The 26,759-nt window shown below is 42.0% G+C and overlaps 1 protein-coding gene across 1 annotated transcript in view; it reads left to right on the forward strand.

Moving 5' to 3' along the window:
* The window catches only part of CTPS1 (CTP synthase 1), a 60,243-nt gene extending 33,778 nt beyond the window's left edge, over positions 1 to 26,465 (forward strand). The window contains exons 10-19 of the mRNA XM_073616216.1: positions 4,098 to 4,186; positions 8,060 to 8,154; positions 8,254 to 8,316; positions 10,274 to 10,317; positions 10,706 to 10,802; positions 15,504 to 15,559; positions 17,512 to 17,608; positions 21,380 to 21,524; positions 22,660 to 22,750; positions 26,204 to 26,465. Coding sequence (XP_073472317.1) covers positions 4,098 to 4,186; positions 8,060 to 8,154; positions 8,254 to 8,316; positions 10,274 to 10,317; positions 10,706 to 10,802; positions 15,504 to 15,559; positions 17,512 to 17,608; positions 21,380 to 21,524; positions 22,660 to 22,744 — 771 coding nt within the window. The 3' untranslated portion in view covers positions 22,745 to 22,750; positions 26,204 to 26,465. The remainder of the gene's footprint in view (positions 1 to 4,097; positions 4,187 to 8,059; positions 8,155 to 8,253; positions 8,317 to 10,273; positions 10,318 to 10,705; positions 10,803 to 15,503; positions 15,560 to 17,511; positions 17,609 to 21,379; positions 21,525 to 22,659; positions 22,751 to 26,203) is intronic.
* Positions 26,466 to 26,759: the final 294 nt, after the last annotated feature.

The following is a 26,759-nucleotide window of genomic DNA, read 5'->3' on the forward strand; positions in this document are numbered from 1 at the left end:
CCCTAAACCCCTGGGACTTGAATTTGGTCCTGGCTGTGTTACAGAAACAGCCTTTTGAACCAATAAGTCAGATTCCTTTGGTCTTGTTGACAAGGAAATTAATTTTTCTGGTGGCCATCTCTTCTGCTAGAAGAGTATCAGAATTAGCAGCTCTTTCCTGTAAGGAGCCTTATTTGATTATACACAAGGATAGAGTGGTACTACACCCTCATCCTAGTTTTTTACCGAAGGTGGTTTCTGATTTTCATTTAAACCAAGACATTGTTCTACCTTCCTTTTTTCCAGATCCCTGTTCTCCGGAAGAGAGATCTCTACATTCGTTGGATGTAGTAAGAGCAGTTAAGGCCTATCTAGGGGCAACTACTCAGATCCGCAAGACGGATGTTTTGTTTGTGCTGCCAGAGGGTCCCAATAGAGGACAGGCAGCGTCAAAAGCTACCATTTCTAAATGGATTCGACAGTTGATCATTCAAGCTTACAGTTTGAAAAAGAAGATTCCTCCGTTTCAGATCAGGGCACATTCCACAAGGGCTATTGGTGCTTCTTGGGCAGTGCATCACCGGGCCTCTATGGCTCAAATCTGCAAGGCCGCAACCTGGTCTTCAGTTCATACATTCACCAGATTCTATCAGGTGGATGTGAGAAGGCATGAGGATATCGCCTTTGGGCGTAGTGTGCTGCAGGCAGCGGTACAGGGTCCTCAGGTCTGATTGCACCCTACTTGGTCGTGGTTTCCCCCCCCTCAGGTAGCATTGCTCTGGGACATCCCATCAGTAATTACTGTGGCTCTGTGTCCCGTGATGTTCGAGAAAGAAAATAGGATTTTTAAAACAGCTTACCTGTAAAATCCTTTTCTTTCGAAGGACATCACGGGACACAGAGGTCCCGCCCCTCTTCTAATACACTATATTGCTTGGCTACAAAACTGAGGTATCCCTGCAAGGGGGAGGGATTTTATAGGGGGTTGAACTTCCTGATAGGGTGTGCCAGTGTCCAATCACCAGTGATACCTATATAACCCATCAGTAATTACTGTGGCTCTGTGTCCCGTGATGTCCTTTGAAAGAAAAGGATTTTACAGGTAAGCTGCTTTAAAAATCCTATTTTTTGCAATTCTGGACTTGCTGAAAATGTAGTAAACTTCTGAGTTTATATGTTACCCAAAGAGTGTGGGACTGGATAGCCAGTCTTGTGCTGATTGTTCAGCATACCCCTGGGAGAAGTACCCATAGCCGGGTACAAATTATAAGTAAGGTAGTTGCGCGCTACTATACTAAAAAAACTAACATAGGGTTGTTGCTGTTGTCACCTCTGTGCTCCCACAAAAAACAAGATATAAAGTTTATAAATGAGACAGCGCTGCATAAATAATAAAACAAAATAATATAATATGAAAATCAGAAAATTGTGGACGATATAAGTGCTCTAAAAAAAAATTTCCAATAATCATTATTTATAAGTGATATTTCTTCCACTGTCTTGCTGGAAGATGTGACATTTTTTTTGCTTCAAACAACCTCCATATCCATAGTGCTCCTGCCACCTCATGCAATGCTCGCTCACCTCCATGAAAGACCCTGCAAGGGGTCAAAACACGCCTTGCATACAGTGCAACTCTCCTAAGGAATAATCCTCACTGGTCCTTAGCAATCTCTGTTGGACTTTCAAAAGAGAGGTAGTAATCTATATCAGATGTAGATTCCTTCCACCATGCTGCTTCAAACTTGAATCCACATTGGCTTCCGGTAATTCCACAGATACGTAAAAAAAAAACAAATTGCCTCCAATAGTGCAGTATCCAAGGGATTAAGAATCTTACCACCCCAGCTAGTATTCAACTCACATTTATCAAAAAGTTTAAAAGCATTTTGGTACAAAATTCATCAAAATGCTCTCTCTTATTGCAACAAAGTTCCATCACCAGGCTCCACCTCTACTAGTTACGGTACCCCTCACGTGGAATCATCTGGAGGAACATAGATAGATGGGTAGATTATACACTACATTACCAAAAGTATTGGGACACCTGCCTTTACATGCACATGAACTTTAATGGCGTTTTAGTCCGTAGGGTTCAATATTGCGTTGACCCACCCTTTGCAGCTATAACCGCTTCAACTCTTCCAGGAAGGCTGTCCACAAGGTTTAGGAGTGTCTTTGGGAATGTTTAAGCATTCTTCCAGAAGCACATTTGTAAGGTCAGGCACTGATGTGGACAAAAAGGCCTGGCTTGCAGTCTCCGCTCTTATTCATCCCAAAGGTGCTCTCTCGTGTTGAGGCCAGTCAAGTTCCTCCACCCCAAACTCGCTCATCCATTTCTTTATGGACCTTGCTATGTGCATTGGTGCGCAGTCATGTTGGAACGGGAACGGGCTATCCTCAAACTGTTCCCACAAAGTTGAGAGCATGAAATTGTCCAAAATGTCTTGGTATGCTAATGCCATGAAGAGTTCCCCCTCACTGGAACTAAGGGGCCAAGACCAATACCGGAAAAACAACCCCACACCATCACAAACGGATTGGTTATCCTTAATGAACCAAAGGCGTTTATTCTTATTACATCTGGTGAGTGGCCATTGCATGAGGTGGTGGTGAAGTCACAATAAGTGGTGAATTAGGAGCACAATATACTTAAAAGGAATGTCGTTGCACAGAAGTGATCACTCGCTGAGGACATACAGTGTACTGTGGTGTTTCTGCAAATGTCAAGGTCATATATTTATATATTTTTTGCACTATGCAGTACATATGCATGTTGATATGTAATATTTTGTTAGTAATGGCACATTGTTTAGTATTAATAATTTTTTAAATAGCTTTTGGTAGCACCTAATGTTATTGCACAGAAGTAATTACCCACTGAGGACATCTAGTGGGCTGTAGTGTTTTTGCAGCATGTAGTATATATGCATGTTGATATTTGATAGTCACAAAGTAATATTGGCATATTGCACATTTTTTAACATTTGTCATATTTTATATTTTTTAGCACTTTAAACAGTTTTTTGGAATATTATTTTGTCACTAGTAAACACTAAGTGGACAGTATATTTTTGACACAATATTAATTGATGCAGAAAAGCACGCTACATGGGATAGATATCCTATTTTTGCATATTTCAGCAGTGGTTTCATACACAGAAGTTAACGCAGTCCGCTTTTATATTATATTGATACTCTACCATTTTTGTGTAGGCTTACATGATTGCAGCAAACTAGTATATTTTTAATTTTGCGCCGGTAGCACATTTGTTTGGATTACATACATATTGGGACACCTTCCTTTACATGCACATGAACTTTAATGGCGTCTTAGTCTGTAGGGTTTAATATTGAGTTGGCCCACCCTTTGCAGCTATAACAGCTTCAACTCTTCCAGGAAGGCTGTCCACAAGGTTTAGGAGTGTCTTTGCGAATGTGTGATCATTCTTCCAGAATCACATTTGTGAGGTCAGGCACTGATGTGGACAAGAAGGCCTGGCTTGCAGTCTCCGTTCCTATTCATCCCAAAGGTGTTCTTTTGGGTTGAGGCCAGTCAAGTTCCTCCACCCCAAACTCGCTCATCCATTTCTTTTTGGAACTTGCTTTGTGCATTGGTGCGCAGTCATGTTGGAACAGGAAGGGGCTAGCCTCAAACTGTTCCCACAAAGTTGAGAGCATGAAATTGTCCAAAATGTCTTGGTATGCTGATGCCATGAAGAGTTCCCCCTCACTGGAACTAAGGGGCCAAGACCAACACCGGAAAAACAACCCCACACCATAACACCCCCCCATCACCAAATAATTTGGACCAGTGCACAAAGCAAGGTCTATAAAGACATGGATTAGCGAGTTTGGGGTGGAGGAGCTTGACTGGCCTGACCTCAATCCGATAGAACACCTTTGGCATGAATTACTGACTGGGATGCCATTAAAGTTCATGTAAAGGCAGGCGTCCCAATACTTTTGATAATCTAATGTATATTTTGAGTAAAATTGTTCTAACATGTATCTGTTGTCCACTAGTCCTTTTCTTCAGTGTAATTTTGTTGGCTGTAGGTGTTTTGTGTAAAAAAAAAAACAAACTGATTTTTGTGTTTTGACACATCATTTGACAGTATATAGACTCTGCTGATTTGGAGCCGAACACTCTTCAGGAGGAGCCTGTGCGCTATCATGAAGCATGGCAAAAGCTTTGCAGCTCAGAGTAAGTAAAATACAGAAAGAAAAATACAGGAGGGGCAGACACAGGACAGTTACCTTGCAAGGGGATAGCGTAGCAGAGACCGGTCTGACAGAAAGCTTCTGCACAAAGGCATAGTTTAACACTGGAATATTGCACAGATCTGGAGGAATTGTAATATATAATATAATTTATTGAGTACACCCCTAAGTGGAAATTTCCAAATTGGACCCAAAGTGTCAATATTTTGTGTGGCCACCATAATTTTCCAGCATGCCTTAACCCTCTTGGGCATGGAGTTTACCAGAGCTTCACAGGTTTCCACTGGAGTCCTCTTCTACTCCTCCATGACAACATTACGGAGCTGGTGGATGTTAGAGACCTCGCGCTCCTCCACCTTCCTTTTGCGGATGCTCAATAGGGTTTAGGTCTGGAGATGTGCTTGGCCAGTACATCACCTTTACCCTCAGCTTCTTTAGCAAGGCAGTGGTTGTCTTGGAGGTGTGGTCGGGGGTGTTATCATGTTGGAATACTACCCTGTGGCCGAGTCTCTGAAGGGAAGAGGATCATGTTCTGCTTCAGTATGTCATAGTACATGTTGACATTCATGGTTTCCTCAATAAACTGTAGCTCTCCAGTGCCGGCAGCCCCAGACCATGACACTCCCACCACCATGCTTGACTGTAGGCAAGACACACTTATCTTTGTACTCTTCACCTGGTTGCCGCCACACACGCTTGACACCATCTGAACCAAATAAGTTTATCTTGGTCTCATCAGACCACAAGACATGGTTACAGTAATCCATGTCCTTGGTCTGCTTGTCTTCAGCAAACTGCAGGCTTTCTTGTGCATCATCTTTAAAAGAGGATTCCTTCTGGGACAACAGCCAAGCAGACCAATTTGATGCAGTGTGCGGCGTATGGTCTGAGCACTGACAGGCTGACCCCCCCACCCCCCACCCCCCCACCCCCCCCATCCCTTCAACCTCTGCAGCAATGCTGGCAGCACTCATACGTCTATTTCCCAACGACAACCTCTGGATTTGACACTGAGCACGTGCACTCAACAACTTTGGTCGACCATGGCGAGGCCTGTTCTGAGTGGAACCTGTCCTGTTAAACCGCTGTATGGTCTTGGCCACTGTGCTGCAGCTCAGTTTCAGGGTCTTGGCAATCTTCTTATAGCATAGGCCATCTTTATGTAGCACAATTATTTTTTTCAGATCCTCAGAGTTCTTTGCCATGAGGTGCCATGCTGAACACCTGAGACCTTGTAACACTGAGTCACATGATACCAGGGAGGGAAAATGGCTAATTGGGCCCAATTTGGACATTTTCACTTAGGGGTGTATTCACTCTTGTTGCCAGCGGTTTAGACATTAATGGCTGTGTGTGTTATTTTGAGGGGACAGCAAATTTACACTGTTTATACAAGCTGTACACTCACTACTTTACAGCAAAGTGTAATTTCTTCAGTGTTGTCACGTGAAAAGATTTAATAAAAAAAATAAAAATAAATATATATATATATATTTAAATTATACACACACATGCTTATCCCATAGTTCAGCTTTAATTGATGTTTTACCTTGAAGTGGAGGAAAAAAATGAATATGGCAGTATTCTAATAAAAAAAAAAATTGGTTTCATTGTCTGTCTTTAGGCAGGGGGGGGGGGGTTGGGGCTTGGCCAGCGCAAATAGACTAGACTGAGAACCGCTTCCGTTCAGGAACCCGGCCGTAGTGCTGGTCCCGCCTCCACCCCCTGGCTAATGCTGTACTGGCCACTGGTTGCTAGAGCTGCAACCAGTGATATCACGGCCGTGACTTCCTGCCCTAATGTAGAGGGAGCCCAAGGCAACCTCAGCTTGCAATGTGGAGGAGGATTTACCTTTCTCCTCCTCTGTGCCTAGTGCTTTCCACGGTCCACGCACCTACTCTATTACTCTATCTTGTTCGGGCCTCCGGCATGCTCTGCGAGAAGAAGGGAACTAAAGTGTAAGGGGTGCTGGGTAGAGGTCGACCAATAGGGTTTTTTTTAATATTTATATATTATTTTATTTTTGGGTTATGATGCAGATTTTTTTTTTTTTTTTTTTTCTTTCCCTTCATCTCAGAAAATCTAACAGTTAGACCCCTTTTACACTGGGGTGTTTTTCAGGCTCTTTTGGGCTAAAAATAGCGCCTGTAAAGTGCCTACGAAATGGCTCCTCTGCAGTCTCAGTGTGAAAGTGCTTTCACACTGAGGCGATGCGCTGGCAGGATGTTAAAAAAAAAAAAGTCCTGCAAGCAGCATCTTACGAGCGGTGTATACCGTTCCTCCACCACTCCTGCCCATTAAAATGAATGGGCACCGGTGCCAAAGTGCTTCAGCAGCGGCGCTACACGGGCGCATTTAACCCCTTCATCGGCCGCTAGCTGGGTTATAAGCGCCCCGCTAGCAGCCAAATAGCGCCAGTAAAGCGTCGCTAAAACTAGCAGCGTTTTACCGTCAACGCCTGCCCGCTCCAGTGTGGAGGCAGCTTTAAGTAATAAGTGATACAGAAAATTTCTTACATTTATTAAACAAAACAAACCTCCAATCAGTTCACTTGTATGTATAATTTAGATTAAAAAAAAATACATCTTAAATATTAATACACAAAAACAGTTAATCAAACTTTTGGATGAAAAAAAATGGGCTAACTTTACTATTTTATTTTATTTTTTTTATTCATTAGTATGTTTTTTCCCCCAAAAAAAAATTGCGTTTGAAAGACCGCTGCGCAAATGCCGCCGTGTGACATAAAATATTGCAACAACCACTATTTTTTTCCCTAGGGTCTCTGCTAAAATATATATATATATATATATATATATATATATATATATATATATATATATATATATATATATATATATATATATATATATATATAAAATAATGCTTTTCTAGTAGAAAATATAGGATTTTTACTTGTAAGCAATAAGTGTTAGAAAAGATTTAGTCTTTTTAAATGGTTAAACTGAGAACTCCTGCACACAGTTCAGTCCATTCATAAGTATGAACATTGTATCTCTGCTTCTTTTCTCAGACTTGGCAGGCTGTCCAGATAGGAGAAACAAGTAGCTCCACGGAAGACATCAGGCAACTTGCATTGACTTCTATTACAGAAGTATTTGCAAGTCGCACTGAAGTTTTAAATCGGCCCTTTTTTATCAGCACAATCTGCCCCGATGCCTATTAATTAAAAAACGCCAAATGTCGGGCGATATATCGGTTGACCTCTAGTGCCGGGCATATTCAATTCAAAGCCAGAGACCCATACAAAGAGGAGGGGTTTATGCTGGGACTTGTAGGCCTTCACTTATGTGCCCCCCCCCCCCCCCCAAGAAGTGAAGGATTACAGGTCCCAGCATGAGCCTCTCAGAGCTGAAGGTGTGACACCCCCCCGCCCCTCCATACTAGTGAAAGACTACAGGTCCCAGCATCCTTAGATCTCAGGTGTTCATGCTGGGACTTGTAGTCCTTCAATTGGGGGGGGTCACATTCTTAGATCTTAAGGGTTAATGCCGAGATCCTCCCAAAAGTGAAGGACTGCAAGTCGCAGCATGAATCCCTCAGAGCTGAGGATGTGACACCCCCCCAACTAGTGAATGACTACAAGTCTGGGCATGAACTCCTGAGTACTAAGGATGTGACACCTTAGATCTCAGGGCCTAGCGTTCATTCATGCAGAGACCCCCACATAGCCACTTGATAAGGAAGGGGTGGGACAAATTTTAGTCTTGCCTAGGGCAGCACAAAACCAAAATACACCACAGTGTTTATGCACCTTTTTACAGCATACATTAGCATATAGATAATCATATTTTTGTAGCATCCTTACAGTAGCATTGCTTTGTTTTGTATTTAGTGGCGTACTAGTCCCCGGAGGATTTGGTGTTCGTGGTACCGAGGGCAAGATCCAAGCCATATCCTGGGCACGCAAACAGAAAAAACCATTCTTGGGTGAGCTTGTACACATTTAATTCATTTCTGGTTACGTTTAAAAGTTTGTAGTAGTAATATACTAAGTTAGATTGTTCTAACATCTTTTCTGGTTTGCAGGGGTCTGTCTGGGGATGCAGCTAGCAGTTGTTGAATTTGCAAGAGAAATACTAGGCTGGAAAGGTAAATGCAGCATATAATTTGATAATATAAGGCTTGTTCATTTGGAAATTATGTAACGCACTGCTCTGTCATGTGATGGCATGCTACAGTATTATTTGGGTTCTCATGCACCAGCACATGGTGCCAATACCCTCCTAATTAGAACTTTTATTTTTTAATTTATTTATTTTTTTATCACAAACCTCAGATGTGGTTCAAAAAGCTTCCTATTGCCCAATCTATTACCAGTCAGTGTTTATCTGGAGCTCTAGGTCATGGAAATGAATAGGGAAAACCACTTACCAGTACAGTACAGGTAGATTGCTCTCCCATCTTTATCTTATCTTTTATAACCAAGAAGGCACCTACTGTATTTTGAAGTAGATGTAAACCCGATTAATGGAATTTGACCTAGGCATATATATCTGCAGTGTTTTCTTATCTCTCTCCAAAGCTCTGAGTCCTGTGTCTTTTTTGCTGCTCTGTTTTTCTGTTATCATCATGATAACTTCTGACAAGTTCTACAACACGCAGCTGAAACTTTGTGTCGGGGGGGGGGTGCTATAAATGGATTAGCAGAGAGCTGGTCTATTCACAGTTCAGCTCTGCATGTTTCTCTGGAGGGTGGTGTGTGCCTTTCCTCCAATCAGCTGTCACACAGTGTATGCCAAGACTTCACTCCCACTGCTGAATGAAGAAGAAAAAATTCCAACACAATGTACACCTAAAGAATATAGCAAGATGAAGACAGCAGATATACATGTAAAATTTATGTAGGGAGATTTGTTTCATCTGAGGCTGTTCACATCACTGGGTATATGTGAGGGTGAACATCCACTTTAAGCTGAATTCCAACATTTTTGTTTTCACTAGAACTGAATGGAATGATCAACCCCAGCATAGATCATACCTCTGTACCATGTTGCTCTGTTGTCTGAAGATCCTCTGATATTCTGGGTTTAGTTGTGGCTTTGTGTCATGTGACACTGTATATCCTTCAAGAAGGAAACTTCTTCATACACAGTCTATCCTGAAAGCTAGGTGTGCTGCTGCTGGGCAGGATTGAATATATCACAATTAGAATTCAATCCTGCCCAGTTATATATGCTGACCAGTGTGAGCAGGGAGAGTCCCAGAGCCCTAGTCTCTGTGAAGTGTTAATTTTACATATAAAGGAAACACCTTTATAATAACCTCCCATAGCCTTTCCGCTGTAAGTCTTGCAGTAAGCCATTATTCTTTGGCATGCTGCAAGACAGTAATGACCCAGGAGGAGGTATAACACATTTATACCTTTCACCACCCACATGAAGGCCCAGAAACACTCACAGTAACCTTGGGACCCACCCACATCAACTCCCAGGAGTGGTACAAGTGACTCTTATAGCCTGCCCTGAAGCTACAGAGGCTCAAAGAATCATGGGGCGTAGTATCCGGAATGGAAAATGAAGGAAGCAGGAAGTCAGAACTTAGAAATTCAGCCAGGAGGAGTGACATCACAGAAACCTGCTGTATTCAGCTAAAGGAGGTAAGTTGCACACAAACTGGCAGCAGGGTTGTGATTCATTTACATACACAGTGCATCTGTTTTGGGGTGGAAAAGCTGAAATTTTTCTTTAAAATCGGAACTTCGCTCTTCTTTATGCCCTCTTCCCCAGAACCCCCCCCCCCCTTTTTTTTTTTTTTTTTTTTGGTAGGGGGTAGGTACCTGCTTTTGACAGGTACCTGCTCCCACTTCTAGTTGGATCACCGCAGGGATCCGCCAAACGTTCTTCCCCCACCCATGACCTTTTGGAACATGTCACTGAAGATTGTGGCACCATTCACAAGGCGTAGCAGGGTTCGCTTATGCACAGTGGGCTGCTGGCTGTGAATCGTTGCCATCTTCCCACAGTAAACATGCTGGTGTCGGGGGCGCAAAGAACCACTTTAAGATACAAATCCCTTTTTATATAGTTAATTTTTTTTCTTTCCACAGATGCTAACTCTACAGAGTTTAATCCAAAAACAAGTCACCCAGTGGTAAGTGTTCACTTTGGGCAGCTTAAATGATTCTTATTATGTTGCAGTCTACTTGTAAAATGTTTAGCAATGTGTCTTGCTGTGACATTTTTAGTACACATTGACCTTTGAAGCTGTTAGATGCTGTCTGAATGGGCAGTAATTGATATTATCACATTTCAACATTTTTAGTCAGTTGATCAGAAATGGGCTGCGTGTTCTTTTTTTCTTATTTCCCTCTGTCTTTCCTTTTAATGCTTCAGCACACCTAATTGTTGCAGGAAGATTGACACCATTTTCATGTAAACCAACGTTGGCGTGTATTTACAATATTTATTTTTCTTTCTGAAGCTGCATTGTAAGCAATGGTGTAGTAGTGGCATTTCTTGCTTATTTTGATGTATTTCAGGTGATTGACATGCCTGAACATAATCCAGGTCAGATGGGGGGCACCATGAGATTGGGGAAGAGAAGAACTATATTTCAGTCTCAGAATTCAGTCTTGAGTAAGTATTGATATTTATTTATTATTTTGGTTTTTATTTAGGCTGTATTAGCATTAGTACAACTATCCTATTTCAGTTGTTACCAGTCACTGTATAGAAGTGTCCGGGGGGGGGGGGTTACTTTTTAAATATCATATGTAAACCTGAGCTTTGGCATAGAAGATAAACCAAATTTCTTTATCGTACATAATAGGACACAGAGCCTCAAGTAATTACTTGGTGGGTTATGGGCCTACCTTCAGGTGTTGACACTGGTATAACCAATACAGGAAGTTGACTCCCCTATATAACCCCTCCTCCTTCCATGAGTCCTCAGTTTTTTCGCCAGTGTCTAAGGTGTTGGTCACGAGTGAAGATATGCTCTGAGGAGCTCCAGGGAGGGATCCATGCTGGATTTAAAAAAACCTCCACAACCGGATCCATCCTCGCCACTGAGGCCATAGGATGGTACCTGGGCCTCGCATTGAAGAACGAGGTTTTGCCTGTAAGCTTCTCTTTGAGAGCTGGACCCTAGGAACCAGGACTCTTTTTGGTCCAAAGAAGCGGAACCCCTATTAAAAAGGGCCCCAGTCTTTGAATCTCTCAGTGCCGCCAGCAGATTATTCCCAGGGGAATGGTTTATTCACCCCGACATGTTTCGGGCTGTTTGTCAAGGATGGGGGACTCTGGATGTAGATCTTCTAGCATCCAGTGCAACATAAAGTTAGTCAACTTTGTGTCCACAACAAAGGACCCATTCGCGTGCAGAACAGATGCGTTGGTGATACTGTGGGATCAGCTTTTACTGATCTATGCATTTCCCCCTATTCAGTTACTGCCTCGACTTCTTTGCAGGATCAAGCTAGAAAGAAAACTGGTAATTCTGGCAGAACCAGCATGGCCCAGAAGGTCGTGGTATGCAGAGGTCATAAAGATGGCAGTGGAGGATCTGTGGTCTCTTCCACTAAGGCCAGACCTGCTCTCACAAGGGCCGATATTCCATCCTACTTTACGAATGCTAAATTTAACGGCCTGGCTATTGAGACCCACATTCTAAAAAGACGTGGGCTTTCCAGGGCAGTTATTTCTACTTTAATGCTAGGAAGCCAGCTTCTAGAGCTATATATTATAGAGTCTGAAAAGCTTATGTTTCCTGGTGTGAATCCAAGGGTTGGCACCCTCGGAGATATATTAGAGGCAGAATTCTTGGCTTTCTACAAGTAGGCGTAGAGATGAAGTTGGCCCTGAGTACTATTAAGGGCCAAGTCTCAGCCTTATCAATTTTATTTCAAAGACCACTTGCTCCGCATTCTTTAGTCCGGGGTTTCATGCAAGGAGTGATGCGGATTAATCCGCCAGTTAAATCACCCTTAAGCCCTTGGGACTTGAATTTAGTTTTGTCAGTGTTACAAAAAACGCCATTCGAACCATTACAGCATATTCCCTTAGTCCTTCTGACTAGGAAGCTGATATTTTTGGTTGCTATATCCTCAGCAAGGAGGGTTTCAGAATTTTCAGAATTGGCTGCTTTTCCCTGTAAAGAGCCATATTCATGAGGACAGAGTGGTGTTACGTCCTCGTCCAGGCTTTTTGCCAAAAAGTGGTTTTAGGCTTTCATCTGAATGAAGATATTGTCCTGCCATCATTTTTTCCAAAACCATCTTCCAAGGAAGAAAAGTCACTACATTGTCGTGATGTGGTGAGAGCAGTGAAGATCTATTTAAAGAAAACTGCTCAGATTCGTAAGACTGATGTCTTATTTATTCTGCCAGTGGGTCCTAAGAAAGGACAGGCAGCGTCAAAATCCACTGTGGCTAAGTGGATTCGGCTAGTTTGAATTATAACTTATGATTTAAGGGGAAAGATTCCCCCTTTTCAAGTTAAGGCGCACTCTACCAGAGTGGTCGGTGCTTCTTGGCAGTGTGTCACCAGGCCTCCATGTCTCAGATCTGCAAGGCCGCAACTTGGTCTTCAGTACATACATTTACAAAGTTTTATCAAGTAGATGTAAGATGGAATGAGGATTTCGCCTTTGGGCGCAGTGTGCTGCAGGCAGCAGTATAATTCCTCAAGGTCTGGGGGTGCCCTACGGGTTGTGTCTCCCTCTCCTCAAGTAGCATTGCTATGGGACATCCCACCAAGTAATTACTTGAGGCTCTGTGTCCTGTAATGTACGATAAAGAAAATAGGATTTTTAAAACAGCTTACCTGTAAAATCCTTTTTCTTGGAGTACATCATAGGACACAGAGCTCCCGCCCCTCTGTTTTATGGGGTGAGAGTATATTACATATATTGCTTGGCTACAAAAACTGAGGACTCCTGGAAGGAGGAGGGGTTATATAGGGGAGTCAACTTCCTGTATTGGTTATACCAGTGTCAACACCTGAAGGTAGGCCCATAACCCACCAAGTAATTACTTGAGGCTCTGTGTCCTATGATGTACTCCAAGAAAAGGATTTTACAGGTAAGCTGTTTTAAAAATCCTATTATCTCCGTAAATCCCTGGTACCCACATGCGGCCCACTATTTGGGCACCTTTAAACAGGGATATGTGACTCTGTGCCAGGAGCAGTGGCATGGCAATGGCTTGTACCTGATTCCAGAGCCTCTGTCACTCTTCCTGCCTCTCTGTAACACTGTTGCAATCTTAAAATACATAACCAAGAGCTGTTCACTGGCTGGTGAACCTTACCCCATTCCAGCCAATCAGAATGGGAGTACTTCAGCCAGTTGGATTCCAGCTCTGAAAATATCCATTTATCAGCAAAAAATTCTACAGTTGTAAGGAAGTGCTGCAGCTTGTGAATTATCCAAATGTGGTGGCTGGTAGAGGTTTGTAAATACTGGGGTGGGGAGGTACACTGCTTGGAAGGGGATTTGTAGATGTGGAAGGTATTAAATGGCAGCTGATGTGTGGGATGGTAGCTGATGTGACCACACACTGGGGGATTTGTAGCTGATCTGGATCAAACTGGGGGAGAAAAAAAAAAAGCTACAATTGGTGAATGTTGAAGCTAGTTTCAGATGAATTCTAAAATCTGAAAAGTGTTGCACACTGTGTGGTGGCTGGAGGTTTCAGGGGGTTGGATGATGGGGAGAGAGGGAGAGGGCACACTGGGGGAAAGGAAATGGTAGTTGATGTGGGGGCAAATGGGAAAGGGGGTGGTTGTAGCTAATTTGGGGGCTCACTGGGTGAAGGGGGCTGGGGATTTGTAGCTGATGTAGGGACATGCTGGGGTGGTTTGTAGCTGATCAAAGAGCACATTAGAGGGATATAACTGATATTGGGGGGGTGGCACTGCAGGAATCGCTGACTGGTGGAAGGAGTTGCTGGTGGACAGGGGTAGCTGTGACTGATTGGCAGAGTGATGTGAAAGGTAGTCTGGGAAACTAGATGTGTAATTTTATGTCCCTAGAAAGCCTTAATGTGCTACTTGGATTTTGGGCCCCTTTGTTTGGTTAGGCTGTGAAAAGTCTCACATGTGGTATCCCCATACTCAGGATTATTAGAATGTATTTTGGGGTATAATTCTAAGTACGCCTATGCAGAAACATTTTAATATTTAATAACTGTAAAAAAAAAAAATGTGATAAGTAGTTGGGAAATTAGACGTTAAATGTATGCGCATTAAAAGCCTTTAAGGGTGCTTCTTGAATTTTGGGCCCCTCTATGTGAGTGGGCTGTGAAAATGTCTCATCCCCATCCTCCGGAGAATTTTCAAAAAAATGGTGGCAAAAAAAAAATACAAATGAAAAAAGCCCACCATGCCCTTTTAATATCTTGGACTGTCTTCTTTCCAAAAAGGGGGTCATTTTTGGGGTTACTTGTACTGTCCTGTCATTTTAGGGCCTAAAGAAATGATAGGCATTCAAAATATCAAATATCTGTTCATTATAGTTTAGTTATCATAGTTTGTAGATTACAACTTTCACGCGGACTACATAATATACACTGATTTTAGTTATTATTACCAAAGAAATGTAGCAGAATACATTTTGGTCTAAATGTATAAGGAAGATCATTTCTAAATTTTATAACAAAAACTAAATGGAAAAACGTTTCTTTTTTTTTTTTTTTTTTTTTTTTTCAGTGTTTGAATTTCTTTTTTTGTTTTATAAAAGGAAAAAAAAAAAAAGAACCCAGTGGCGGGTAAATAAATTATCTAAAATGTATTTGGGTACAGTGTTGCATGACTAATTGTCTTTGACACCGCTAAAATCTGAAAAATAGCCCAGGCAGAAAGGGGATGAAACAGTCCAGTCTTGGGCCCCTTTCACACGGGCGGATAGCATTCAGCTTTTATCTGCATATAGGTTATCTACCGCACCTAAATTCAGACAATGCTTTCCTATGGGGTTTTGTGCGGTTAAAAAAAAAAAAAAAATTGTGACTGCATCCAGGACCGATTTATCGCAGCCATCTGTACATAACCACAGGTAATCACAGTGTACTATTTCACCTGCGGATGGCAGCGGCAACACATCAGAAATGGCAAGAGTTTGTTCCACCACAGCTAAATGCAGCCACCTGTAATCGCTGCTAATCGCAATTTACAACTTCAAGTGATCGTTGTGCCTGGAGTCTTGGAATTTCAAAATAGCAAAACATGCTTTTAACAGCGGCACGGCAGCCGCATGTGTGAAAGAGGCCTTAGAGTGGTTAAGCTTTGTTTGTTGTCTTTGTAGAGAAAGTGGTTAAGCTTCGTTTGTTGTCTTTGTAGAGAAATTATATGGTGGCCAGGAGCATGTAGAAGAGAGACATCGACACAGATACGAGGTAACTCCCCTATAAAGCCGTAATGTTTTTTCACTCCTGTTTTCCTATAAGCTGTATCCTTCCTGTTCGCATATATTTAATTTTTATTATATGTATTAGTTTTGTATTTGTCTTGTTTTCAGTATTACAGAACAGGTCTGGAGCCATATGGAGCTGAAAGTCTCTACCTATGAGTGGGGGTGTGTGCCTTTCCTCCAATCAGCTGTCTTGGCTGTATGCCCAGACTTCACTGCAGTGTTGAACAGGAAGAGAAAATCTCCTCACATGATGTGCACTTTCTAAACAGCATATTAAGCTAAAGATAGCAGATATACATATAGGGAGATGTGTTTCCTCCCTGTGTATCATCAGAGGCTGTTCACTTCACTGGGTATATGTGAGGGTTTACATACACTTTAATGTGATCATACACTGGCAACACTCTAGAAGGCACGCTCCCTGAGCACCTCCCCTATAGCCCTATCCCACTTCATGAGGCATTTCAGGCATGCAACAGGCGACCTATTTGAATTAAGCAGAACAATCTGCATCTACATCACATTTCCACGTACAGATTATGGCCTTAATTCAGCCATCTTCATCCAGGGCTCAAAAACGCCATGTCTCTTCTCATACTCCCATTTCTCAACCGTCGGATCCTGATGTATCATTTCTAGAGGACACAGAAGGGAATGAAGAGGATATTGAGGCAGTATTGGAGGAAACTGCAAAGGAGAAGAGCAGATTATCACTACATTCAAGAGTGAGCTTCATTCAACATGCTTGTTCATGTTGAAAAGCCTCTGTCCATAAAAGCCTTGGCTTTAACTCTCCATCTTGCCATGCCTCTTTTGGTACAAAGAGACCTGCAAAACTCTCCCTGTTCATTAACAGATATAGATTGTGCAGTCTGATGACTGGGTCACCCCTAAAAGAATTTTCACTGCTCCAAAAATCTTTGCTGAACTCTATCCAGTGGAAAACTTTGCAAGAGTCCTGTAGGTGATCCTGCCGTCTGCCCTAAACAAACATCTCACTGTTCCTATGTTATAGTTTCCTTTGTATACAGATTCTACAGGTTTGAGACACTACTAAAAGCTCTCTTTTTAATCATGCAGTTACAGCCCTGCAACCAGCTCCCTGTACAGTTTCTGTATGTCAAACTGCAGCTAGCTGGACTAGTACATTAAACAACCAAAATGGCCCTGTATTTCAGGATCGTGCTATTACAGAGCAGGAAGCATCAGGAGCCCTCTTAACACTGGCAGCTTATTCAGTGAAATGTGCTACATGTCTGTGTTCTGTGCAGACCAGTTGTGAGAAGCTTTGCATGTTGACAATTTTAAATCCCAATTAGACACAGTGATTTCTAACATTCTATGGGGTTTATAAATTTAGCGGAGCGTTTCCTTAAATAGTACAGCTTACTTCTGCCCCCACTGAAATTAGCGCTGCATATATCGTAGACACCATAACAGATGAGTTTCTGCTTTTGCTGTTCACGAAACGCATTGGCCTGAGGGTTCCAGCCTGGATAAGCTCTAGCGTCCAAGGCTTTGAGTTACTTAAGTGGACAACTGCTAAAGTCTGAGCTTGGTCATATGCTCTCCTATACCCAGAAGCCCCACTTCATTAGGGAATTGAGCATGAGAGCTGACAGTGGGCAGGCAGTGAACGAGCATGGATAGGAGAGTCTACCTTTCCAGGGGATGAGGGAGGGAGAGCCTGTCGGGAGACAATAACTTTACTTTAAATTGGAATAGACATAGAGGTTGATTTACTAAAGGCAAATATACTGTGCACTGCTCTAGATCTGAGGGGAAGCTCTGCTGATTTCTATCATCCAATCAACCCCATACTGTCTCTTTATTCTGATGTCATTCTTTAAGCCATAAAAGCTACAAGTACAGGATACCATAGGATTTTTGCTTTGATTTAAGAAAGCGGTCATGATTATTTTATTTTTTATTAAGGTAAACCCAGAGCTTAGGCTTGACCTGGAGTCCCGAGGTCTGGCATTTGTTGGACAGGATACAGAAGGAGAAAGAATGGAGATAGTAGAGTTAGAAGGTTAGTATTATACTAAACTTGACTACCTTATGAATTTATTCTTTTTATGTTTTAACTGATTGCCGACCGCACACTGCTGTAGTTTTATTACTACAGTGTGGGGCGGCTGCGCAGAATCGCGTGTATACAGTGCATCCGGAAAGTATTCACAGCGCTTCCCTTTTTTCCACTTTTTTTTATTATGTTACAGCCTTATTCCAAAATGGATTAAATTAATTATTTTCCTTAAAATTCCACAAACAATACATCATATCGACAACATTAAAGAGGTTTGTTTAAAATCTTTGCAAATTTATTAAAAATAAAAACCAAAAAAAAAAAAATCACATGCACTTAAAGCAGAGCTCAACCAAAAAGTGTAACTTCTGCTTTAAGGACTCCTGACCCCCTGAGATGCCACATTTGGCATGTCATTTTTTGGGAGGGGCAAACACAGGTACCCAGCTCCCACTTCCGCTCGGGCCGCCTAGGCGACTCGAGCAGAATTTCTTCTCTCCCCCTCCCTGCAATCTTCTGGGACACGTCACAGGTCCCAGATTGCCCAGCCATTCAGGATGTGCAGCGTGACGACGTGGCTGTGAATCCGCAAGCTGTTGCAGCCGGGTGCCTACACTAGTGAAGCCGAGGAGAGAAACAAAGCTTCGGCGGCCACATTGCTGGATCCAGGGATAGGTGAGTGTCTTTATTAAGTCAGCAGCTACTTTTTTTGTAGCTGCTCATTTTTAATAAACACAGAAACAGCTGGAACTCCCCTTTAATTATTCACAGCCTTTGCTCAATACTTTGTTGAAGCACCTTTTGGTGCCAATTACAGCCTCAAGTTTTTTTGAGTATGATGCTACAAGCTGGGCACACCTATTTTTGGGCAGTTTCTTCCATTCTTTGCATTCAAGCTCCATCAGGTTGGATGGGGAACGTCTATGCACAGCCATTTTCAGATCGCTCCAGAGATGTCCAATCGGGATCAAGTCTGTAAATAACTAGATAAAATAGTCACTAAGGCTACACCTGTAAATAGTAACTGAAAGGGGAAATCATCTCAATTAGATAGCACTAAGAGGTGTGTTCCTCTGGATTAAACAGCAGCATATAGAAAAAGGGGGAAAAGTTGCCAAAGAATTCATCAATGAGAAACAACCGGTATTAATCAAAGTTAGTTAAATGTTTACTGAGCAATTCCACATAGACACTAGAAACAATAAAAAGTTATATCTAAATAACCTCCACCACATTCAGTTTACAATTTGACAACGTTGTCAAAGGACACAGGTAGCCACCACACACTCATACCACACACATATTTTGGGCCACTAATTCCACATGGATATGTGCTGAATCTGTGGTTAATTGGATCAGAGCCAGGAGAGCTGGCACCTAGAGTTCCAGATGATAATCCACACGGGAGAATAACAACTTCACAGTTAACTTCAGTGATGAACTAGATCGCGGTCCATGTGAGACATATTCCCTGGGAGTGGGGGGAAGAAACCCTCCACTCCCAGGGCTCTGGCTGGACCACTCAAGGATATTCAAAAAGTTGTCCTGTAGCCACTCCTTTGTTATCTTGACTGAGTGCTTAGGGTTGTTGTCCTGTTTGGAAGATGAACCTTTGCCCCAGTCTGAGGTCCAGAGTGCTCTGGAGCAGGTTTTCATCAAGGATGTCCCTGTACATTCCTGCATTCATCATTCCCTTGATCCTGACTAGTCTCCCAGTTCCTGCTGCTGAAAAACATCCTCACAGCATGATGCTGCCACCACCATATTTCACTGTAGGCATGGTATTGGCCAGGTGATGAGCAGTGCCTGTTTTTCTCCAGGCATGATGCTTGCTATTCAAGCCAAAGAATTCAATCTTTGTTTCATTAGACCAGAGAATTTTGTTTCTCATGGTCTGAGAGTCCTTCAGGTGCCTTTTGGCAAACTCCAGGTGGGCTGACATGTGCCTTTTTGACTGAGTGGCTTCCGTCTGGCCACTTTACCATACAGGCCTGATTGGTGGAGTGCTGCAGAGATGGTTGTTCTTTTGGAAGGTTCTCTCTCCACAGAGAAATGCTGGAGCTCTGTCAGAGTGACTAATCAGGTTCTTGGTCACCTCCCTGACTAAGGCCCTTCTCCCACGATCGCTCAGTTTGGCCTGGCAGTCTGCTCTAGGAAGAGTCCTGGTGGTTCCACACTTTTTCCATTTATGGATGATGGAGGCCACTGTGCTCTTTGGGACATTCAATGCTGCAGAAATTTTTCTGGATCCTTCCCAAGATCTGTGCCTCAATACAATCCTGTTGGAGGTCTACAGACAATTCCTTGGACTTCATCACTTGGTTTGTGCTCTGGCATGCACTGTTAACTGTGGGACCTTTTTATATAGACAGGTGTGTGCCTTTGCAAATGATGTCCAATCAACTGAATTTACCACAGCTGGACTCCAATCAAGTTGTAGAAACATCTCAAGGATGATCAGTGGAAACAGGATGCACCCGAGCTCAATTTTGAGTCATGGCAAAAGCTGTGAATCCTTATAGACTTTTTTTTTTTTTCTGTTTATTTTTAAGAAATTTGCAAAGGTTTCAAACTTCTTTCATGTTGTCATTATGGGGTATTGTTTGTAGCATTTTGAGAAAGATAATTAATTCCATTTTGGAATGAGGCTGTAACATAACAAAATGTGGAAAAAATTAAGTGCGGTTAATACTTTCCGGATGCACTGAATATACCTAGTTGTTCGTTTCTGGGGGGGGGGCTGCATTCTCACTGGCTCCCTTAGATGCAGATCAGCAGGTCCTGGCCAATAAGTGATGGCCAGGACCCGCCAATCAGCAGAGCCAATGACACGAGAGATCTGTGTTTGTAAACAGTATCGATCTCTCTAAAATAACACTTGGTAGGCACTCGGTTAACCCTTTGATTGCCCCAGATGTTAACCCTCTCCTACCCAGTGTTATTAGTACAGTGATAGTGCATATTATTAGCACTATTAAAAAAAAATGTGTAGCGCCACTTAAAAAAATGTGCAAATTACATAGAAATATCAATCGTGCAAAATCAGTCAGTTCATAAACAACTGAAAATTTCCCAATGAAACAATGTTCTTCAAGTGTTCAAAAACCAGTCACCATTCCCCTGTGGAGTCAATGCTCACCAGAACACATGGCTGCCCTTACAACGGCTTATACACCTGTGACTCATGTCAGAACTTCCCAGTGTGAGTGCAAAGCACAATCGCAATCCTGTGCATCCAATGACACCAGTTAAATAAAGCTGGCCAGGAGGTGGGAATAATCTCCAATAGTGTAGTACTTTCATATAACAAAATGTAAAAGCAATGTCTATTAAACCAGAGGTCAGGCAGTTAAGGAAAACTTGTCTTGCGATGTAAAAAAAAAAGTGCTGCTCTTGCTGAAGTTCTGAAAGTACAAGTCTCCTGGCAGTTATGCTGTCACAGTCTCTAATACTTTGAGTCACAAACCTAGAACAAGTATGTAGATACTTGGGTGAGTGACTCAAAGTATTGATGCCAGTCAGCTAGTGTGTTGTTTTTTTTTTTTTGTTTTTTTTTTTTTTTTTGGGGGGGGGGGGGGGGGGGGGGACAAGAGGTCAACAATGGAAGACTCAATGTTTTTTTTTTCATTAGGTGTAAAGGATTCAAGAACAGATGCTATGCTGGCATTGCATATGTTTTCTTATACAGAAACAGAAATAAATCCTCTTTATTGATTTTCATTCGTACGGAAGGTCTTTATTTGTTTTTAACCTAATCTCTTGTGGTTTTTCTAGATCACCCATACTTTGTTGGCGTTCAATATCATCCTGAGTTCACATCCCGCCCTATCAAACCCTCTCCTCCATATTTTGGCTTGCTGCTTGCCTCTGCAGGGAGACTAGCCCAGTATATTGAGAGGGGATGCCGCCTTTCCCCCAGGTAAAATTACTAGATTATTTTGCTGCTTCTCCTTCCACCATTTCTGGTGGTACAAACAGATCATCATTCAAGCGTACAATTTTATGTTGCCCATTGGTCTTTTGTTTACACATCCTCAAAATTTTACCTGGTAGATGCTCAGGCCTCATCTGATAAAAGGACCTTCAGGCAGCCCTTTTGAGCCACAGGCAGTCTTAGGTTCTGTGTTTTTGTGGTCCTGGGTTTTTTTTTTTTTTTTTTTTCCTTGCTGTCCATTCCTCAGTTGGACTGCTTTTGGACATACTTGGAAGGTTGTATCTGGCTGACCAGAGATTTTTTGTTTGCCAGTATTCAAAACCTCCTGTAGGTGGCGGTATATAACCCAACAGTTTCTGAATTCCTTTTTCCGTCAGTGAACTTCAAGAAATGGATTTTGTGGTAAGTACAACAATCCCTTTTTACAGTGAGTAATTTTTTATTCACTTACAGAACAGATAAAACTGACAAAAAAAGCAAATCAGAGAAGTTCATTGTTATTGATCAGGAAGTTGAGAAATCTGAGGGGGTACTGTGTGCAGTGCTTCAGGGGAGTATCTTTACAAATTGTGTTAGTCTAGTCTATTGGCTAGAGGCTCCAGCCCACGGCGGTACAGAGTACAATCCGCCTGTTGTACCTGGGAGCCCAGTGTTTCAGGGGAGTATCTTTACAAATTGTGTTAGTCTGCAGCATAATTTAGCTCGCTGACATGTATTGTAAAATATATGCCGTGGGCAGCTAGCTACACATGCATAGCTGCTGGCACCCATGGTTTTATGCGTATAGGTATATTTTGCAAAAAATGTCAATGTGCTAGATTGGGCTGCAGCTGTGATTCTTGGGTACCAGAACAAGCAGATTTTCCTCTGCACAGTAATACTCCCTAATGTGTGACTGTGTGCAAGAGCCCTAAAGCTGTCTGTGTACACGCCTTCAGATCTTCGAAATATATAATATGAGGACGTACCTAAACATTCCATTCAGTTTGTATCAAATCAGACAGGCCCTTCCAGTTGATAGTAGATCTAAAGGAGATTGTACAGTGTATGGCCAGCTTAACATCTCCAGCTCTTACAGATGCCCACGTTTGTTTTAATATGACTTTCATTTTCTTTACAGGGATACATACAGTGACCGAAGCGAGAACAGTTCTCCTGACACAGAGATTGCAGAACTCAAACTACCAGTAATAAATCATGAATGATGTTGGGTAATGAGCACTTGTTTACTCTCTACTTTAAATATGGAAAAAGCACACTTTATAGATCCATAACTGATAGAAGGTTTTGCATAGTTATTACTTTTGAAAAACTATCATTATTTAACTGACCAGGGGACAGACTGCATATAGCACTTGGTCACATTCGGATTGGTGGCGCTTTGTCCCCTAAAAATGCTTCTATATGCTGGCTGTAGCTTTGCTCCCTTTGAAGCCCAATGAGCAGCCAGCAGAGCCCCACCCCTTATCCAGGCTGAGTGATCTGTCATTATTAAGAATGAACAAATAGTGCTGCTTGTTCGGTGATAATGGTTAAAGATCAATGAGAGTTTTGGCTCTGTGTAAAGTAGATGCGTTACACAGAGCTACAACTCTGAATGATTTTTTACTATTATGAATCTTTACCATTATGAACACGTTGCGGTACTCATTCGTTCATAACAGCGACGGATTACTCAGAGGTGCTCCTTTCTCTGTATCTTAGAGGGGTGTTTGTACAAATCCGCAGCTCAGCTGATGGCTCACAGAGCGCTGCAGCACTGTGCAAGCTTTTACTACGAATGAGCGATCACCAATGTTGGGCCGGTGCTGTATATAATACTGGCCGCTCATGCCTAAAACTGAAAGTTTACACAGCACTGTCATCCGTTGGCCAGGCTGTTGGCCAGGCTGTGGATTTGTAAAAGCAGCCCTGGTGGACACTTATGCCACGTACACACGAGCGGACTTTACGGCAGACTTTGCCCGGCGGACTTTTCGACGGACTTTCCGAATGAACGGACTTGCCTACACACAATCCACCAAAGTCCGTCGAATTCGTACGTGATGACGTACGACTGGACTAAAACAAGGAAGTTCATAGCTAGTAGCCAATAGCTGCCCTAGCGTGGCTTTTTGTCCGTTGAACTAGCATACAGACGAGCGGACTTTTTGACTCGAGTTCAACGGATAGATTTAAAACATGTTTCAAATCTAAGTCCGTCCAACTTTTGAGAAAACAAAGTTCGCTGGAGCCCACACACGATCGAATTGTCCGAGGAAATCCCGTCCGCCGGGCAAAGTCTGCCGTAAAGTCCGCTCGTGTGTACGCGGCATTAGCGTTGCCTGCTGTGTGATCTGTTTTTGTAATTGGCAGCACTGGTTCCTGGAGCAGCCCCCTTCCTAGCAGTGTTGTAAAACAAGAAAGATAACCAGTTGTAATTAAAAATAGGAAGTGGTGCTTACACCAATCGAATTAAAAAAAAAAAAAAAAAAAAACTTGATCCAATGTGTTGCTGAGTAAAAAAATCAGTCCAAAAGAATGTCCACATAATCCATAAGTCCATGTGTTAGAAGAATTGCACGAATTTAAAAACATCCACGTGACCATCCAACAACAGAAACCATCTATGGTGGTCAACCACGATGGTGTTCTGCTCACCACAAAGCCAAAAAGAATTCACCACATGATTTAAATGCAGAATGATTTGACCTCTTAATTAAAAGGTCACAATGCACTTTGAGTTAAGGTTCTACTCTGCTGGTATCCAATCCCCCAGGAACATCAACCAGGTCATAAGGTCCACCTATGGCTGTCGCCAAACGCACATAAACCAAAGAAAGAACCTTATAATGTAGTATTTATTATATTCCCAAATTATGAAAAGTGAAAATAACCCTCACATTTAGAGGTTTGTAGTGAACACCAATACAAACTATTTGAGTGTGACACAAGGAAAGGCATCTGCTTTCCACTTGTACCACCAAAACAAAGAATTTACTCTGACTTAGGTGCTCACTCACCAGAAAAATGTTACCTCTTTATCATAAAAAGGTCACTGTGTGCCTTGCATTAGGGTTTTCCTTCCCTTTCGCTCCACCAATCAAAAAAGGCCTTAAGATCCACTGATAAATCTCCCCCAAATCATATCGCCAAGTACACGAGCCAAAGAAACCATATAGTGTAGTATTTATTAAGCAGCCATTATTTTGAAAGCTTTGATACCCAAAGGCTAACTGTGAGAGAGGAGTGTCAAAGTACACTGTAATGTGAACTTTGCCACTGTGACCGCACACATTTCTCTTTTAATGTACTCAAGTAAAGAATTTTATGGTAAATTAAATCCCATTTTCCATGAACAAGGTGATGTGCTAAAGTCTAGAAAATTGCCTAAATACACAGGTAACCTTGCCAACCAGCCGCCGCAGTTATACTGCAGCAGACTGGCTCGGCTGTGCGAATCATCGTAGGTGAATGAGGTTCTGTGGGGGCGCGCTCCCCCGCTGGCCAATCGGCGTGTCTGGCGGACTCGATGGTCGCCCGTGATCGTTCTCCTCAGAGACAGAACGTAGATCTGCCTTGTTTACACAGGCAGATCCCCGTTCTGACACGGGATGACACAGGATCTTCTCTTCCTGCTATGCAGGAAGACGAATCTGTGTGTTGCCCCAGGCAGCCCATCCCCCCCACACAGTTAAAAACACACTGAGGGAACACCTTTAACTCCTTGATTGCTCCTGATGTTTACCCCTTCACTGTCAGTACAATGTCAGTGCATATTTTTAGCACTGATCACTGTAATGTCACTGGTTCCCAAAAAAGTGTCAAAAAATGTCAGCTAGGTGTCCGATCTGTCCGCCAAAGTGTCGCAGTTTGGCTAAAAATCTCTGATCACCGCCATTACTAGCAAAAAAAAAAGTAATAATAAAAATGCCATAAATGTTTCCCGTATTTTGTAGACGCTATTACTTTTGCGCAAACCAATCAATATACGCTTATTATTTTTATATTGATTTGATTTTTACATTTTTTTTTTAATTGGGTATCTTTTATAGCAGTAATTTTTTTTTTCTTTTTTTTTTTTTTCTTTTCACAAATGTCAGTCTTTTTTTTTTTTTTTTTTTTTTTGTTTTTGTTTTATAGCAAAAATAAATAAATAAAAACCGCAGAGGTGATCAAATACCAACAAAAGAGAGCTCTATTTGTGGGGGAAAAAAGGACATACATTTTATTTGGGTACAGCATCGCACGACCATGCAATTGTCCAGTTAAAGGAACGCAATGCTGTATCACAAAAATGGCCTGGTCAGGAAGGGGGTAAATCCTTCCGGGGCTGAAGTGGTTAAAATACATATATAGGAGCTGTTATAGCCGCCAAAAGATTTGTATTTCTATTCAGCCAGCCATGTGAACTAGGCCCTTAGGGTAACCGAACCTAATGTGGTGTTTGACCAAAGACCTCTCTATAGATTACTTCACTACAGTTGAACAATAAAACCTCGTATGAGACTGGCTCCATCCTGTGATTAGACAGGGAGAATTAATGTAAAAAAAAAACCCTTAAACCTAGTATAGTTGTGTATATAACTCATATTTCTTTAAGGTGACTTTAGTGCAATGCATTTTAAATCAGACTTTGCTTCAGAATTGCAGCTAATAATTTTAAATCTCCTTCCATTTTTCAGATGATGTGTGTCCACCAGCTGAAGAAAAACTTGTACAGTTTTTTTTTTTTTTTTGTTTGTTTTTTTTTTTTGTTTTTTTTTTAATTTTCACATGGATCATGCTGGGACAGTTTATTTTGACTATTTCTTTAAAGCTAGACCTGGTTCATGTTTTGTAAAATGAATTATTTCCAGTATTATTGAATTCTTCTGCCTTTCCTACATACAGCTAATAGAGGTGTAGCCTCTAAATATGGAATAAATAAAATCTTCCATCTCCATACATCAGAGTTCTTTGTCTGTATTGAGAAGCAGTCATCTGGTATAGTTAAGTAATAGGTTCCAGAAAAACATAGCAGATGGTATGCTTATTATTGATGTGTATGGATGATCATTCATGTTGCTAATAAACATGCACTGGATGTTTCCAGATGTGTAGTACGATTACAAATAGCTTGACAGATAGATGCATACCTTTTTTCAGCTACACTCTGTTATGATCAGCTCAAAAAAGGAGTATAATATACGCTGATAATCGATCAGCACAGACCCCCCCCCCCCCGTCAGAGGAGCAGCC

This window comes from Aquarana catesbeiana, linkage group LG02 (genome assembly GCF_042186555.1).
Source record: "Aquarana catesbeiana isolate 2022-GZ linkage group LG02, ASM4218655v1, whole genome shotgun sequence".
NCBI lineage: Eukaryota > Metazoa > Chordata > Amphibia > Anura > Ranidae > Aquarana > Aquarana catesbeiana.